At 34.0% G+C, this 16088-nt stretch overlaps 1 protein-coding gene across 1 annotated transcript in view; it reads left to right on the top strand.

Moving 5' to 3' along the window:
* Positions 1-16088, top strand: part of DACH1 (dachshund family transcription factor 1) — a 384876-nt gene that overhangs the window by 266781 nt on the left and 102007 nt on the right. Inside the window, 2 exon segments of the mRNA XM_080561250.1 lie at positions 6272-6407; positions 8567-8701. Coding sequence (XP_080417376.1) covers positions 6272-6407; positions 8567-8701 — 271 coding nt within the window.

A 16088-nucleotide genomic window follows, 5' to 3' on the forward strand; every position in this document is an offset into this window, starting at 1 on the left:
AAGCCATTCCTGACATACTTGTCAACTCAAGTTCAAAATTGGTCAGTTAGTTAACGAAAGAGTAAGAAGCTGTGCTTTGGTCATTTGGAAAGAGATGATTATAATTTTACCACAAAAACAAACAAACAAACAAAAAAAACCACACTCTTTTTAATTTTGAAAATTAACAGTGTATGGAACATTTTTTTTGTCATGTATCCTTCTCCCAGTAGAAAGTAACCCAAACTATTGAAAAGTATGACATTGGACATGATTTTATCTTCTGCATCACTTAAAGCAGAAATGTCCTTAAAAGAGTTTGTTCAACACTGAAGAGCATCAAGAAAGCTGAATAGTATTAATAGTAATGTACCTCTTAATCTGATAATCTGATAATCTAAAACTGATAATCTCAGTTTTATGTCTAAAACTCAGTCTGTGCCTAAATTTAAAGGATGACTAAGCCCAAGAGATAAGTCTTATGGAGAAGCAAATTAGAACAAAAGAGAAAGACTAAAATTACCTGTAGGAGAGAAATATGCAGAAGATTAAAAAAAATAATAATAAAATAAATGGATGGCTATTGGAAGTAGCCACATTCAAATTTTATTAGAATGATTCTAGAATTTTGTCACTAAGGAATGGGAAAGGTGAAGAATAAAAGAACATCTGTGGGAAGCCTGAAGTGGTGAAAACCTAGAAGGTATACTTCCTTGTCTATCATCTTAGGAGCAGATGGATTAATCCTATACTTATTACCTGAAATATATAATTTAGGATAGTGATAAAGGGACCAACAGTTGAACTCCATCAAGTTTACCTGATGGTAGGTATTGGGGTAAGACTTCTGGTAAGGATGCACTTTCCAAAGAATGAAGGCATGCTGCTGGAGCAGAAAAAAAAAAGAAAAAGGAAAAAAAAAAAAGATTCAAATAGATTAATGTTGAATAACTACTTTTTAGTACCTGGTAAGAAGAAAAAAAAAAAAAAAAAGCATATATAAGGAAGAAAGTGTGTATGGTGTTCTGGTTATCATATTGGTACCATTCTGCTTCCAATATTTTCAGATAACTCGTAATAAGAATTTACTTAGGAACTTGTGGAATGAGATCTTAGAGTATAGTCTTTGCATCTATGCAAAGAGCTGTTTGAAAAATGTAGAGGAGTGTTGATAAGTACAGAAAGACATTTCTGTTTTACTTGGACAAACTGAGAGAGTATTATATTGTAGGCTATGTTCTTGAAAAAAAATATGAAAGAAAAAGGAGTGTTTTCTAATTTTAGAGATAACTTCCAAAACTGTTAAAATCTCTGTTATTTGTATGTTAAAGGAAAACAAAACAAAAACAACACCTTTTTCACAAGAACAATTCTGTTATTTATAAAATGGACTTGATATTGAGGGTCTGTAAATTGTAATATCAGTGGGATAAGTGGGGTAAGAACACAGCAGTCCCTGTAGTGAATGTTCCAAGTATGGTAGAAGAATTTTTGGAAGAGTTAAACATGAGATTCTTAAATACTTAGAATTCATTCTTTGTATCAGATTGTAAAAAACATTGAAATAAATTTGGCTCTAAATCTGCGAATTTGTCCCTTAGAAGTGCATTGTCCATTTGCTTATTAACCTCCAATTCTGATGCTTGAGAGTTTTTTGAAATGTTGGCTCAACATATCTTAAATTGCAACATATCACTAAATTGTTCACACTACTTTTTCTCATGAGTAAGCAAGCAAACAACGGAGAAAACGTTGGTTAGTGGGGATTATATTTTCCAAGTGATAAATAATTCTGCATTTCTTGTTTTCTAGTAAATATGGTCAATTGAGTTTTAGGATCTTTTCATCTATCAGCCTATATGTACAAAGATGTTTTTAGTATCTTGTTGCCACTCCAGAAGGTACCATATTTTTTGTAGGTTCTGTATGTCAGTTTACTATGGACATCTCAAAATTCTTCTGTGTCTCAAATGCCACTGAATATCTGTACGTGAGCAGCTGAATTAAACCATAGGTATCTTGTTTTGGATGGAGCTACACTGGCTTTAAAGTCTATATCTCAATTGACCGAGACACTTGCCCCTTTGTCCTGAATATGGGTGTCTCCAAAATTTCATATCTATCTAATGTGTCAAAACTGCATTTAGATACCAACAAACAGATTTGTCTATTTCAAACTGAACCCCTCACGGTTTTCTTCTTATAATTAGATTTTTAGCAAAAGATTTGAAATAAAGTCACTTAATTTCGTTTTGTTTGTTTATTTTGTTTGCTGGAAGACAACTAGTGTAATGACATTACAAGCCAACATCAAACTCTCTAGAAATATCTTTAATTACAGAATCACAGAATCACAGAATCGAAGGGGTTGGAAGGGACCTCGAAAGATCATGGGGTCCAACCCCCCTGCCAAAGCAGGCTCCTTAGAGCAGGCTGCCCAGGTAGGCGTCCAGACGTGCCTTGAATATCTCCAGAGAGGGAGACTCCACAACCTCCCTAGGCAGCCTGTTCCAGTGCTCTGTCACCCTCACCGTGAAGAAGTCCTTTTGCATGTTGGTGTGGAACTTCCTGTGCTCTATCTTGTGGCCATTGCACCTTGTCCTATCCCCACAAACCACTGAGAAGAGGTTGGCCAAATCCCTCTGTCTCTCACAACTCAGGTATTTATGAACATTGATAACATCCCCTCTCAGTCTTCTTTTTCTCCAGGCTGAACAGACCCAGGTCTCACAACCTTTCCTCATAGGGAAGATGTTCCAGGCCCCGTATCATCTTTGTGGCCCTCCGATGGACTCTTTCCAGGAGTTCCCTGTCTTTTAATTAAGTAGAATTGAGTTTGTCCTAAGAATGAACAAGTTTTAGGAAAAATACTGGACAAAGGACCATATCCTAGATGTTTTCTATTGTCAGGATTTTAACACCAAAAATATGTATTTTTTTCTTATAAAAAAGTGACATTTTGCAGAAGTTACAAAAAAAGTTCTGATCATCTGAGTTACTTATTGAATACATTTTTGCACATTTCTTTTTCTGAGAAAATTTAAGTGAAGTCATTCTAAATGTAAAGCTAATATTTTACCACAGACAGAATCCACCTTTTATACACAAAAATCTGTAGTAAGGAAGACAGCTTATATTGACATTCCAGCGCCATTAGCTTATCACTGTGACTTTTTAGAGCTACAGAGGATTTCATTATATTATTAGCAGAATTTCCATTTATTATTGCAGCTATCTTTGATAAAGACAAAAAATTGCTATGGACTATATTATTGATTGTTTTGTTGAATTATGAAGCAAGGATATAAAAAATTAGTTAAGTTATTCAATTAATTCATTCCCCATTTCTGCATAGTTCAATCCTATTTCTTGTTAGGTTAAAGGGTATTTTACAAATGAATTGATAAAGACAGTATATATAGTTTTCTCATAGAGTTTTTCTGTTATGTCATAGTATATGTGAATAGAACTCATTATCTGTTTTGTTTGCATGATAATTATATTTTTTCTGTCCTGTGCGTTCTTTTTGGTCTCTCCATTTCATAATACATGCTGTAAAAGTGAACATAAATAGGATAAACAAATTAAGCTGTTTAAATAAATTAATTTACTCTCCAGCTCTGTATTCAAAGCTTACATGTTCACTGGATTTCATTTTAATGAAACCCTTCTAAGAACAATATATTGCATGCCAAGCAGTGAAATTATATATTAAATGAATGATTAGATATACTGTGTTTCAATTTGTACCAAATCTGTACACTGTGCATGCTTAAATCCGCTTAAATCTAAAGAAATAAATCTACATTTGGAAAACATCTGAATTGTAATCCTCCTCTTGAATTCCCAGTTCATGGACATATAAACACAATCAAAGTCATAATAAGCCTAGAGCTAGGATGCAGTTAAACTATCCTCATCAATGTTTTTGACTTAAAAATCCTAGTCTATTAAAGTGGAATCCACTTAAATGTTTTGATGCATTGCTCTGAAAGGTCTTCTTCCACTCCATCAATAATTCCCATTGAATCCCTTTGCAATCACAATCTCAAGTTTAGCAAAGATTTATTATAAAGCTTACCTGGATCTATTGATTACTATTGATAGTTGTGTTGCTGTTTCATAGCATTCAACAATGCATTCAACAAAATAAATATTCATCTACCTATTGTGCATGAAGAGCAATGACTGTTGCTAAAGTGTGAGGAACATGATGCTCTCTTCAGAAAAATAAACGAACAAACACCTTTAAGACATTTGCATCAGGAAGCTTTCATATATGTTATTAAACATATTGTGTATTATTTCATTATTGAAAGCTTTTAAGGAGTTGAATGTATACAGCTTCTTTGTTAGTTTCATTAGAAACCAGGATTTCAATTGAAAAAAGAAAGAAAGAAAGAAACAAAAAAAAAGTTTAACATTTTCAGGCCCCCCTTTAGATTTCCATTATAAGAATTACTTATTTTTATCAGTATTTGACCAAAACAACCTAATTCACATCTATTTTAGCAATGACAGAGTCTTGGGAGTTATTAGCACTAAACAGAAAACTGCAGGGGAAGACAGATAATTTTCTGTGAAGGACTATTCTGAACTCATCTCTCTTTGTTCATTGTATCTGTCAAAGTTCTTTGTAAATATTGGATGTATCTCCCTGCAACAGTTTTCACACAGCAGTTCAAAGAATCACAGTCCTCATGCTCTAACTATCAAAATCAAGAGACATCTTGAAGCATATTTTAGCTCCTCCCAGCTATGCTTTCCTCTTGATAGAGAAATGTGGGTGGGCATTTTCCCCCCTCTTTGAGGTAGTTACGAAGCCAAAAATGAAAAACAATGTAAGAATAAATGTGGTTCATTCCAGGTTTGTGCTTCACAGTCTTAGCAGACATTTGGCTTTTAAGTTTAACAAGACAATATGAATAGCAAGTAAGTGCAAGTGTCAGATTCTGCACCTGGGAAAGGGCAGTCCTGGATCTTTGCACAGGGTATGAGAGGGTAGATAGCAGCCCCATGGAGAGGGATCTGTGGGTTTTTGTTGATGGGAATTTGATTATGAGTCAACAGAGTGCCCTGGAATCCAAAAGAGCCAACCATATCCTGGGGTGCATCAAGCACACCATTCCAAGGTCAAGGGAAGCAGTTGTCCCACTCTACTCTGCACTGGTGCAGTCTCACCTGAAGTACTGTGTGCAATTTTGTGTGCCACAATATAAGAAAAACATTAAACTATTAGAAAACCCCAAAGGAGGGCTATGAAGATGGTGAAGGGCTTAGAGGGCAAGACTTATGAGAAGTGGCTGACATCACTTGGTTTGTTCAGCCTAGAGAAGAGGAGATTTTGTCTATGTGAACAATCCAAACAGAAATTAGGATACACACCTATGTTAGACAATCATCTCAATAGCTTGTATGATAAACTATAGCATCACTGTCCTTGCTTCTAGGAGCTGAATTGTGTGTCACTGCTTCTGAGCACTGATTAAAATGGTATAATACAGTCAGTAAGTAGATACAACTTGTTCCCATGTATTTAATACTTGCAAATAGGTATGACTAGGAATGGAATTTATAGCCCAAACCCCAAAGTACACTGAACAATATTTGATTACAAATATGTACAGAAATAAAATTAAGGCTACAAAGGTGGTGAAGGGGAAGACATATGAGGAGCGGCTATCATAACTTGGTTTGTTCAGCCTAGAGGAGAGGAGACTGAGGGGCCTACATGGCAGCCTACATCGTCCTCACAATGAGAGCGGAGGGGGAAGGTGCTGATCTCTTTTCTCTGGCAACAGGACCTGAAGGAAAGAAGCCATGTCACGGTAGGTTCAGGTTGAATATTAGAAAAATATTCTTCATCGAGAGGGCACTGGAACAGGCTTCCTAGGGCAGTGGTCATAGCACCGAGCCTGCTGGAGTTCAAGATGCATTTGGACAACACTTTCAGACATAGGGTCAACAGCACGCTGATTCAAGTGACTAAAAATAAAAAATAAAAAAAAAAATAAGGTGCTTTATTTTTATAAGTAATCTGGAAGGCGGTTTAAAATCCTGATCAGATGAGAGAAACTTTAATGCTGAATAGTAAAATCTATTCTAGATCTAGAGTCCTAAAATTGTTAAGTTTCCTTTGATAATACTCTGCAAATCCTGGACACTTCAATGGAGGCAAAAAAAATAGGTTGTGACCTAGGAGGTAGATACAGTTTAGGAAAATTATGTTTGGAAGCCACAAAGCTTTAGTTTTAACATGCCTTTTTTTGAACTTATTTTTCATGGGGTATAGGAACGTGTTCCAGACAGTCCTTCTCCTGCTCCTTCTCTTGAAGAGGGTCGAAGACCTGGCAGCCACCCATCCTCTCATCGAAGCAGCAGTGTGTCCAGCTCTCCTGCACGGACTGAGAGCTCTTCAGACAGAATCCGTAGGTCACATTATTCTCCTTGTCACCACTTTAAATTTGATTAGGGGCAGATGGTTTTTCTAGTCAAAATGCCCTCGTCTTAAATAGATCTCATAGGTATCATGTTCAGAAGTTCATCTGCAATAACTATCTCCCAACATAATATTCCCCAGTTTACAGTATCATAATACCTGATGCTACAGTAACAGTTACTGATATAAACTGCCATCATGTCATATTAAACATAAAGATTTGAGCTATGAAATACAGAATTGCAACCAGGAAGCAATTTGCTGGATTAGTTTTTAGAACTGAACATGTAGTGTAAAACTTTTTTTTTAAAGAAATTGAGTTTTATTTAATTTGTTTACTCTAGTTTGATTTCTAAATCGAATCTGACTTCATAAGCAACATTTTACATCATAAAATTGCTTGGCAAAGAGAAGAATTAGTTTAAATCAATTAAAATATGTGTACTTTATAAACTCCTTAAATGTAAAAACTTGTGATGGTGAGACATGATACAGGGAGTATTATCATCTCATATCTCACAAGGGGCGGAGTGAAATTAAACCATGGTGTCTCAGAGTAATACTATTTTTATCAAGGCTCTGTGTAAATGATGTAAATTATGTGACAAAGACTCTGGGTTCTATAATCCAGACTGGAAACTGATGGCTTAAATGCCTATTATTTTATGGATATTAACTTAAATTTATGTTGCACTTGTCCTTTTCTTTTATTATTGCTCCATTGCAGATTTTTATGCTTTTAAGGCATATTTCCACGGTGGAATTTGTCAGTAGGTGGAACTGGAGTATTTGGCATATAAATAGAAGGCTATGAAATAACTATGAATTATGTAGTTGTGTTGGTTAGATGCAGATGTGCAGTTTTCAGACTGTTTCCATTCAGGCTCTCTGCAGACTCAGGAAGCTGGCTCTTCACTGACTTTCAGATGAAAGATATGTTCTTACTATGTGATGAAAAATGATTTACCAAAAGGAAACAAATGAGGCCTGTCCATGACAAGCTGAGAATTCTGTTTTCTTATCACTTGGATGACTGAGAGTACAGATCAGACTGGCATCCCATATAATACGACCTATCTATTTCTCCAGGTTTTTATGAATTTATAGGTAAAGTGCTAAAAAAAACACAAAAAAACACACAACAAAAGATGGATTTTTATTTTTTAAATTGTCATCTATTTTTGCTTTATTAAATACCTTTTTCATTTTCCCTTAAATAAAAGAAGTAAAACAAGTAAATAAAACAGAGAATTCCTTATTTTTGCTAAGGAATGTCACTTTTTTTTTTTTTTTAAGAGGTAGCTTTCTACTTTAACTTTCTCTGTTTACCTACCAGCAGATAACAGTGGGAGCTCTGCACTTTTTTTCTTCCAATGAGATGATCATAACAGGGTCCCTTAAATAATCATTTCAGTAGCTTACTTATCTAAAAAACAACCCTTTTCTCTCTTATCTGACCTGTTAACATAACAACTGATTCTTATGTGCATCTGCTTTTGTGGTGCCAGCAAGATTAAGGCGACTACTACTACGGGTTATGAAAAAATGGTCTACTGAAGATGGTGTAAGTCTCTCGTAAACACAATTTTTAGGGATATAACATTGGGATATAGACTACCATATACGGTTTCCAAGTTGTGTTTGAATCATAAAGCTCTGTTTACGAACAGTTGGAAAGAGCTTTTCTAGATGTTTTATTGGCAAACTTGATGTTATACAGCATATTTCTGAAAAATAATAATTTCTTACCTGGAAGGTCACAATGCTTAATTTAAGGAAGTGAGGGAGCGTATTTTGGAAAAGATAACACATAAAACAAAATAAAAATAACCAAAATAATGAATGTCTCACTTAGAACCTTCTATTCTTTTCCAGATTGTTTCATTTTGCATTTCATTTCTTGTTAAATAAGAAAATGTTTGCAAGTATCCAACTGGGTCCAAAGTTACTGATCTTTTTAAAATGAACTGTTTTTAGGAAGGCATATCGAAGCTCCCTCATTGTGTGGGTACTGACAGCACTAATTAAGTAACTGCATGATTATTAGGATTCATGTATAATTAAAAGGAAGAATATATAAAATAAGTACAAAATTGTATTGTAAAAATGATGGTTGATTTTATTTCTGCCTGTTCTTGTGTCTAGCAGCTGTCCATCAGAATGGCCTATCTATGAACCAAATGCTGATGGGTTTGTCACCAAATGTCCTTCCTGGACCTAAGGAGGGTGATCTGGCTGGTCATGATGTGGGACATGAGTCAAAAAGAATACACATTGAGAAAGGTAATATGAATACGAGTACTTTATTGTTTCACTGTAAAATGTATTGTTTCAAAAGTTAAATAATAATTGTGATTTCCTTTAATACTGTGATTGTTTCAGAAATTCAGTTATAACAGGATTATAGCTTCCCAGATTCTTCTACTTTGTGGTGCTTGACTTTAATGAACAATATTTATCTGAGGGAGGAATTTCATAAATATTACGAAGAAAGATGAGTGAAAAACAGTTTTATATTACTATCGTGTCTCTGGCCCTTCTACAACCCTGTTTAGGTATTAAGTTTCTGTCTTCATCCAGTTGACTTTAATGACCTACTTCCCAAAGGGACAGAGCACCGTGAAAATTAGTCCATGTGTGCAAAAAAGAAAAAGGCTAATACCAAGCCATTAAACTAGGGAATTACGTAAAATGAGGCTGGTATACATTACATAATGGGATTTAAATTTAATTGAGTATATGACCAAAGTGTTTGATCTAGGTGAATAGTCCACGTGCAGTTATACTGATTTTGACACCATTTCATCTCTGTTGGTGTTCAAAGTTAAGTTCCTGTACAGGGTTCTTACAGGGGTTTTGGAGGGGCAGTAGAATTTTGAAAGGTATATTTCATGCATTATGTTTCCTTAATATATACAAATTTAAAACATTTTTATAGAGAAGGAACATTTTGGTGGAGATGTGGTTAAAAATATGAAATATACTTTGAAAAGATATTTTGGGACTTACCAGAAAAAAAAAAAAGTATTTATTTGAGCACAGTGAGAGAAAAATCAAAAGGTACACTAGCCAGATATTAAAACAACTTGGAAAAAATGTCTACAGTGGCAAAGATTTCAGAATAAGACTTTTGTGCCATATCTTGCGTTTTATCAACTATTATACTTTCTCTGCTTTGTGTTTGAACAGTGAGATATGAAAAAAAATAAAATCTGGACACTTCTATTCTGGACAGGTGTCATTTTTAATAGGATTAACCCCCAAAATTAATGGAAACTTTTTAATAAACCCTTTAGTTTGGTTCATTGCACACACAACCTTCTTAAGCTTATACTGTGCCCTCATTCAGCCCCTACAAATTGTATCCCTGCTGTGAAATATGATGTGATCAAACAGGTTTGTTTTGAATTTCCATAAATGATTTTATTTCACCTTTGGAAGTTGCTCACTTAAGTGTAATCAGACGGGTAAATCTTGCAAACAGAAATACATATTAAGAATTGTTACTATTTTTATATGTCATTCAGTTTTTTTTTTTTTTTTAAAGGCTTTGTTTTTAATGGTCTTCTAGATATCCAATCTGTTGCCAGTTCTTTTTTTTTTTTTCCCAAGATAATTTTTTTTTTTTTTCCCTCAGTAAAAGTGCTGAGAATTCTTTTTGTCCTTAGGTCAAACCTTCTATTTTCTGTTCCCTCCCCACTCCCCCCTCCCTTTGTTCCAGCCTACTGAATTAATGGTAAATATTCATGGGCTATCTAGATTGATAGGGTATACTAAATTAAAAATTGTTTTCTGTCATGACTACATTTATCATGTCTTTCATACCAGTTCTGTAACTTTAATATCGCACTAATCTGTATTAAAACAAGTGATTTAGTTTATAGATATTTGTAGAGATAGTAATTACCTACTTCTGTCACTGTGAGCTTGCAGTCGGATTTCCAGATTGTTCTGAGTAAGTACCACAAGACCTTAAACATCATTGTGTTTTCTTCTAAACATTTGTTGGCACAAATGTATCAGCTGCAGGTATAAAATGGCCTTTAATTGAACCTGTGAGAACTTGAGAAATCCTTCCTAGCAGAATGGTCCTGTCTTTTCTCTTCTTGTTCCCTCTTCCATCAAAGAAATTAGAAGACCAAAAATCTCTAAAGTATTTTGAACTCAGGGAAAATGTATTTGTTGTCAATAGAGAATTTAAAGGGAGAAAAAATTTATAAAAGAGACATCTGATCAACATACCAGAATTTATGTTGAGTCAGAGGGGCTAATCATCTTTCTCACCAGATCTATGAATTGTGTAAGTTTTCAAAGATCATATGTAATTCTATTAAAAAAAATCATCCAGATTTATTGCCAGTGGCAAAAATGAGTTTAGTTTTTTTTCAGCTTCCATTGCAACCAGTTTATTGTTATCCTACCAAGAACCTAGTTAGGTTCTATGGATCTGATTTACTGCCTAATAAACTGGAAAATTTGCAATGGGCTCTGGGTCAGTATTTGTTGCAGAAAAACAGGAAGAGTTTCTGTTCTCAAAGACGACATGTAAACTGTGGATTCTGGGAACATATTCCATCTGCTGACTCCAGTTATGCAACTTGGCCATGTCCAGCTTCATGCTGGGGCAAGACCCAGCAAGACACATCTAAAGTTTTACCCATTCTCTGGGTTCCATGAGAAAAAAAGAAAAAAAATTAGACTTGTTGGGAGTTATGTTGTGTTTCAGCCAGGTTCCCAGTCTGAACTATGGGGGACAGCAGGAGATACTGCAGAGCACTTCCACCTCACAATTAATATAGAATTCAAGATGTTATTACCTAAAAATATATATATCCAAAATAGTCAATTACCCTGGACTTCCAGTAGTCTTTTTTTTTGATTATTAAAGCATAACAGATTTTCAAAATTTACTGTAAGCAGGGTGTAGAACTGCAAATGACCCTGGGAAGAAGGAGGAAAGTTAAGTATGTGATGTTAGTTCAAGTACTTGATGACCATCATCAAAACCAAGTATCTAATTTTGTAACCTACAATTATGGATTATTCAGTGATGCATATTTGTTTTTACTAGGTATGATCTTGCAAAAAAAGGACTTACATGAAGCATAAGCATTGTATTAGAAAAGATCCATCCAGTTTGTTACCTTAAAATTAAGAGACTGAGTCTTTTCGGGTACAGTAAAAGTTTCTATGACCCTAAGATTATGCTCTAGATAAATCCCTCAATTTCTGCTGACATATAGTATTACTTAGTTCTTAGGTAGATTTTAGTTATTACTACAAAGACTACAAAAGTTAACCACCTACCCCTGACCTCCTTAAGGTTAGAGGTGTGATTCCTAATTCCTTATAGATAGAAAAGAGAATTGAAGCTGTGACACATTTCCTGGGCAGTATCCCTAATCACTATGCATTATGTTGGAAAAGGAAGTATAATTTAACATCATAGCTTTGCCTTTATGACCCCAGGCTCTGGTCTTAGGGAATCTGCAAGGTGGAATTCATAGCTCAGTCCACTTCCCAGAGTCTATATGCTGTCTCCAGGTAGCTGCAAAATATTTTGTATTGACTTAGACAGACCACAGTTCTACTTGTTAACTTCATTAGGTCCCGCTTTGTAGTAGCTGGCTTGGATACTGTTAAGGGATGTTGTAGGCAGTGGCAGATTATATCACCCCCTAACAAGTACGTGTCTAGCAGTACCTACCCTATGCCATATGTAACCTCCAGCTCACATCTGCCCAAGATTTCTTTCTGGGGGACAAACACTTAAAAGTTACTTTCTTTAACACCGAATTTAGATGCCTAAGTCTTTTATTGAATCTGGCCCTAGGGCATCAGATTAGAATTTTCTGTCTGCATCAATTTATATATTTTTAGATTGACACCAACAGCAAATGAAGCCTGAATGTCATGCTTACATTTTAAATTGAATATGTTATTTGAGGTGCTACGGGAAGGACACTCTGTTGAAAATGTACATGCAGTTTTCTATAACAAAAAATAAAATATTCACCATGTTCACAAAAGAAGCTAAATTATTTCTTTCAAAAAAGCTTTTTAACTTTGATATAAATCGAAATTTCTTAGGCAATTTTCAGATAATCAACAATAACTGCTTCTTGACTACTATGATAGCAGCAATTAAGGTATAACTCTATCAAATCCACATATTAAAAAGTCCCAGTATTTCTTTCTATTTTTATGTCCCTCTCTACAGAGATATGAGCAATCTTAGTCCTCTGACTACTATCCTATAAAATAAAATATTCAAATTCCAAAATATCCTCAGTGTGAAATAGAAAATAATTTAAATATTGCATTTTAATTTAAGAATTATACTTTACTGTTAGCGGTCAAGCATCAAAAAAGGAATTAATAATAATATGTCATCCTATATACAGATATTCAGTCTGTATTTCCAGCAGTAAACTTATATATATATATAGTAAATATGCATCATACCATGATAAATATAGAAACACACATGACAATATTTTTAGAAGTATGAGAAACTCAGGAACTTGTAACATCATCTAATATTCTCTTCTACCTGACCTGTCCTCAAGCAAAATCAGCAAGCAAATACTCCAGAACTTTGTGTAAAATATGTTTCTGCTCAGTGTTATGATTTTAGCTAGTTCTCTAAAAAAGTCCCGTTTCAAAGGCAGTTGTCAGCAGTTGACCTAAAAGGGAATTTTCATTCTCAGCTTTGCTGCCCGGTTACTGCTTGTGTATACATACTTTATTTGTTCATTTTTATTTTTATATACATTCACACACAGAGAGATATTTATACAATATATATATATTTTTCTAAAACAGTTTTTATACATTATGTATTTTTCTGAATATTGCATTTTTAATGGAAATAGAAGGGTGTTAACAGACCTTGATGGGTATCTATCTGCAAATATATTTTTAATTGACATGTTTCAGTTCTGCATTCTCACTCTACTTCTTAACACATTGAGTTCAGGCTGTATATCGTCTAGCACATTGTGAAATCAATCTTGATTTGAGCTTTCAATATTTCTCAGACCCTAAACACAGTACATATAGTCAAATTTGTAGCATGAGAGATAATACAGAGATCCATAAAATAAAAGGTTAGAGAAAGCCAGTATCACTGAAATAACCTTTAGACACTGGTTTTTGGTACCTTCAGCCCAAGAGGCTCAAAAATTCTTAAAGTACATTAAAAGCTATTACAGTTAATGGACGACAAAGGTGAAAAATGAAATTGCAATTTTTTTCTTAATGGGTTGTTATTTACTAAGAAGCCTTTTTTTTTTTTTTTTTTTTTTTCTCACAGAAATCTCAGAAACCTTTCACATTACTGAATAAAATAGTTTGTATATGTAGGAAGGAGTGTAAAGGTGGTTCAAAATTCTGAAAGTTCTTTTTAGCAATGTAGCAAATAAGAATATTTCACAAAGAGACATTCACTGAGCCATCCTCCAACCAGGAAGTTCTTCTGCAGGCTTGTTTGCTATTAAGAACCTTTATTCTGCTAGGGTAGCAGTAGTTTTCACACAATGTATGAGAGATATGTTGACAGGTTTTCACTTGACTGATAAATGCACATCTATTCCAAGACATCCCAGGCAAATTGAACTCATTGCAGTTTTGCATCCCAATTACATGTGTATACCAGTTAATCTGTGTTTATGTGACTCAAATGCATCCTGGACATATCAGACTTTACGAATATACTCAAGTTTGTTACATGTGCACAAAAGACCCGATTTATTCCAAATTATTAAAAAAAAATGGTGTATATGCAATTCCTTTGTGCTTTGTGCCCCACAAAGTTTCCCCAAAGTACTTTCCTCCCTATTTTTTGTGTCTTTTATTTCTTTTCAATAGTAATTATTTGCCTGTGTTGTAATACATAGTCTTTATAAACTTTGATGGCCTTTTATTACATATAAAGTACAGGGGAGATAAAAGCCCCTTTGAAAACATGTATGTATTCATTTTGATTTCTTTTTTAAAATGAGTTGTTAAACAGAAGATGTAGTGGTAATTGATAAGATCTTAGAAAGGATTTTTTTTTTTCTCATGCTGCCACATTAATTTTTAAATCATTAGTTCCCTTTGTGTTTGCTGCTAGGAAAGTCATATTATAGGAAATTAAGTCAATGAATTTATAGGTGTTCATTCTATGTGTGCATATATACCACAGTATTGAATTTGACCAGACAAATATGATTCTGTTTCTCCAAAGTAGCTATTTTTAGTTTTACATTTTACTATACAAAACAGTGCATTTGCAAAAGAAGAAAAAATAAAAAACACATGATGTGTCTAGCTGTTCAAGAAATTAATTCTAAAGAAATTATTAAACACACAATTATTATGTGAATTTAAAGGGATATAGAGTCATATATATATTGTTCCTAAAAATGTACATAAGTACATTTTAATAAGCACATTTCCATTTTAATTGAAAAACAACAACAAAAACAAAAACACACACACACACACAAAAAAAAAACACAAAACAAAACACATTCATCTCCTAGGCCTTAGTTGTGTCACTTTATACGTGTGGTTAGTGTTATAAGAAAGACAGCTTACAGCAAAATTTAAAGTGTCTTCCACTTGAGACTGCTTACGGTAACTAAGTGCTAATAACATGCCCTGCAATTAGTTTTCTTTAAGTTTTTCCTAAATTGTTCAAATGCAAAGTACCAAAAAACACTTGTGAAAAGCCTGAAGATCTGTAGCCTAGACATCGATAGTATTTCCTTGAAAACAGCATGAGTAACTTTAATAAAATTTTCTTTTCTTTTTTTATCAATTTCATGTTATTTCCTTTTTTTTTAAAGTAACTCCACATTGTTATTATTTTTTTTTTCATATTTTTATTCTAAGTAGTAACATGATGATTGCATATTCTGTTAACATTGCATGTAATGTATAATCACAATAAATTCTCAAAGATACTTTTTTCCCTGAGTACAGAAGGTTTGGGATTTTCCTCTGATACGGACCAATACTGTCATAGTTCAGAGAAAAACAGTTTTGATTTGTTCCTTCCTTTCAACTTTCTTTTGTTGAAAAAGCTTCTGCACTGTGAAGATGTATCTAATATCTTGATGATTTTTCTTTATGCTATTTAGGAAGCTACTTTGCAAAACTAATCACTGATTTTCTGCCTCTGAACAGGTTTGTCTTTGTGTTTGAAAAGGTTGTTTAGGTTCCCAATGGACAGAGAGAGGAAAACCTTCCTTTATGCCTGATTCTCCTTCCTTTGGTTTTAGAGATCAGTAATATCTCTAAGCTGTCTTGCAAGCTATCACTATACATTAGACTAATTCACAGTGATTCTTTACAATTTTGGAGAAAATCATGTATTCTTGGCCAAAAAATTCCCAAGTAGACTAGCTATAATTAAGAGATGAACTTGATCTTCTACAAGCTATATTTGTCAGAAGTCTTTCAAAAGAAGTTAACAGAACAACCAGCATAATATATAACAGAAGGTGACACCATAATGGGGAAGAGGATGGTGAAAGCCATTTGGTGCAGAGAAAGAGAAGCTATGTCTGAAAGAGCTTGGAAGCTCCAGATTAATCACTGACAGGCAACTAGCTACACTTTAAGTTTGTGATCAAAGACACATAGTTTCAGGGACTAAGTTGTTACAGAGTTATGGAAGGTT

This window comes from Anser brachyrhynchus (assembly GCF_964034855.1).
Source record: "Anser brachyrhynchus genome assembly, chromosome: 1".
Classification (NCBI taxonomy): domain Eukaryota; kingdom Metazoa; phylum Chordata; class Aves; order Anseriformes; family Anatidae; genus Anser; species Anser brachyrhynchus.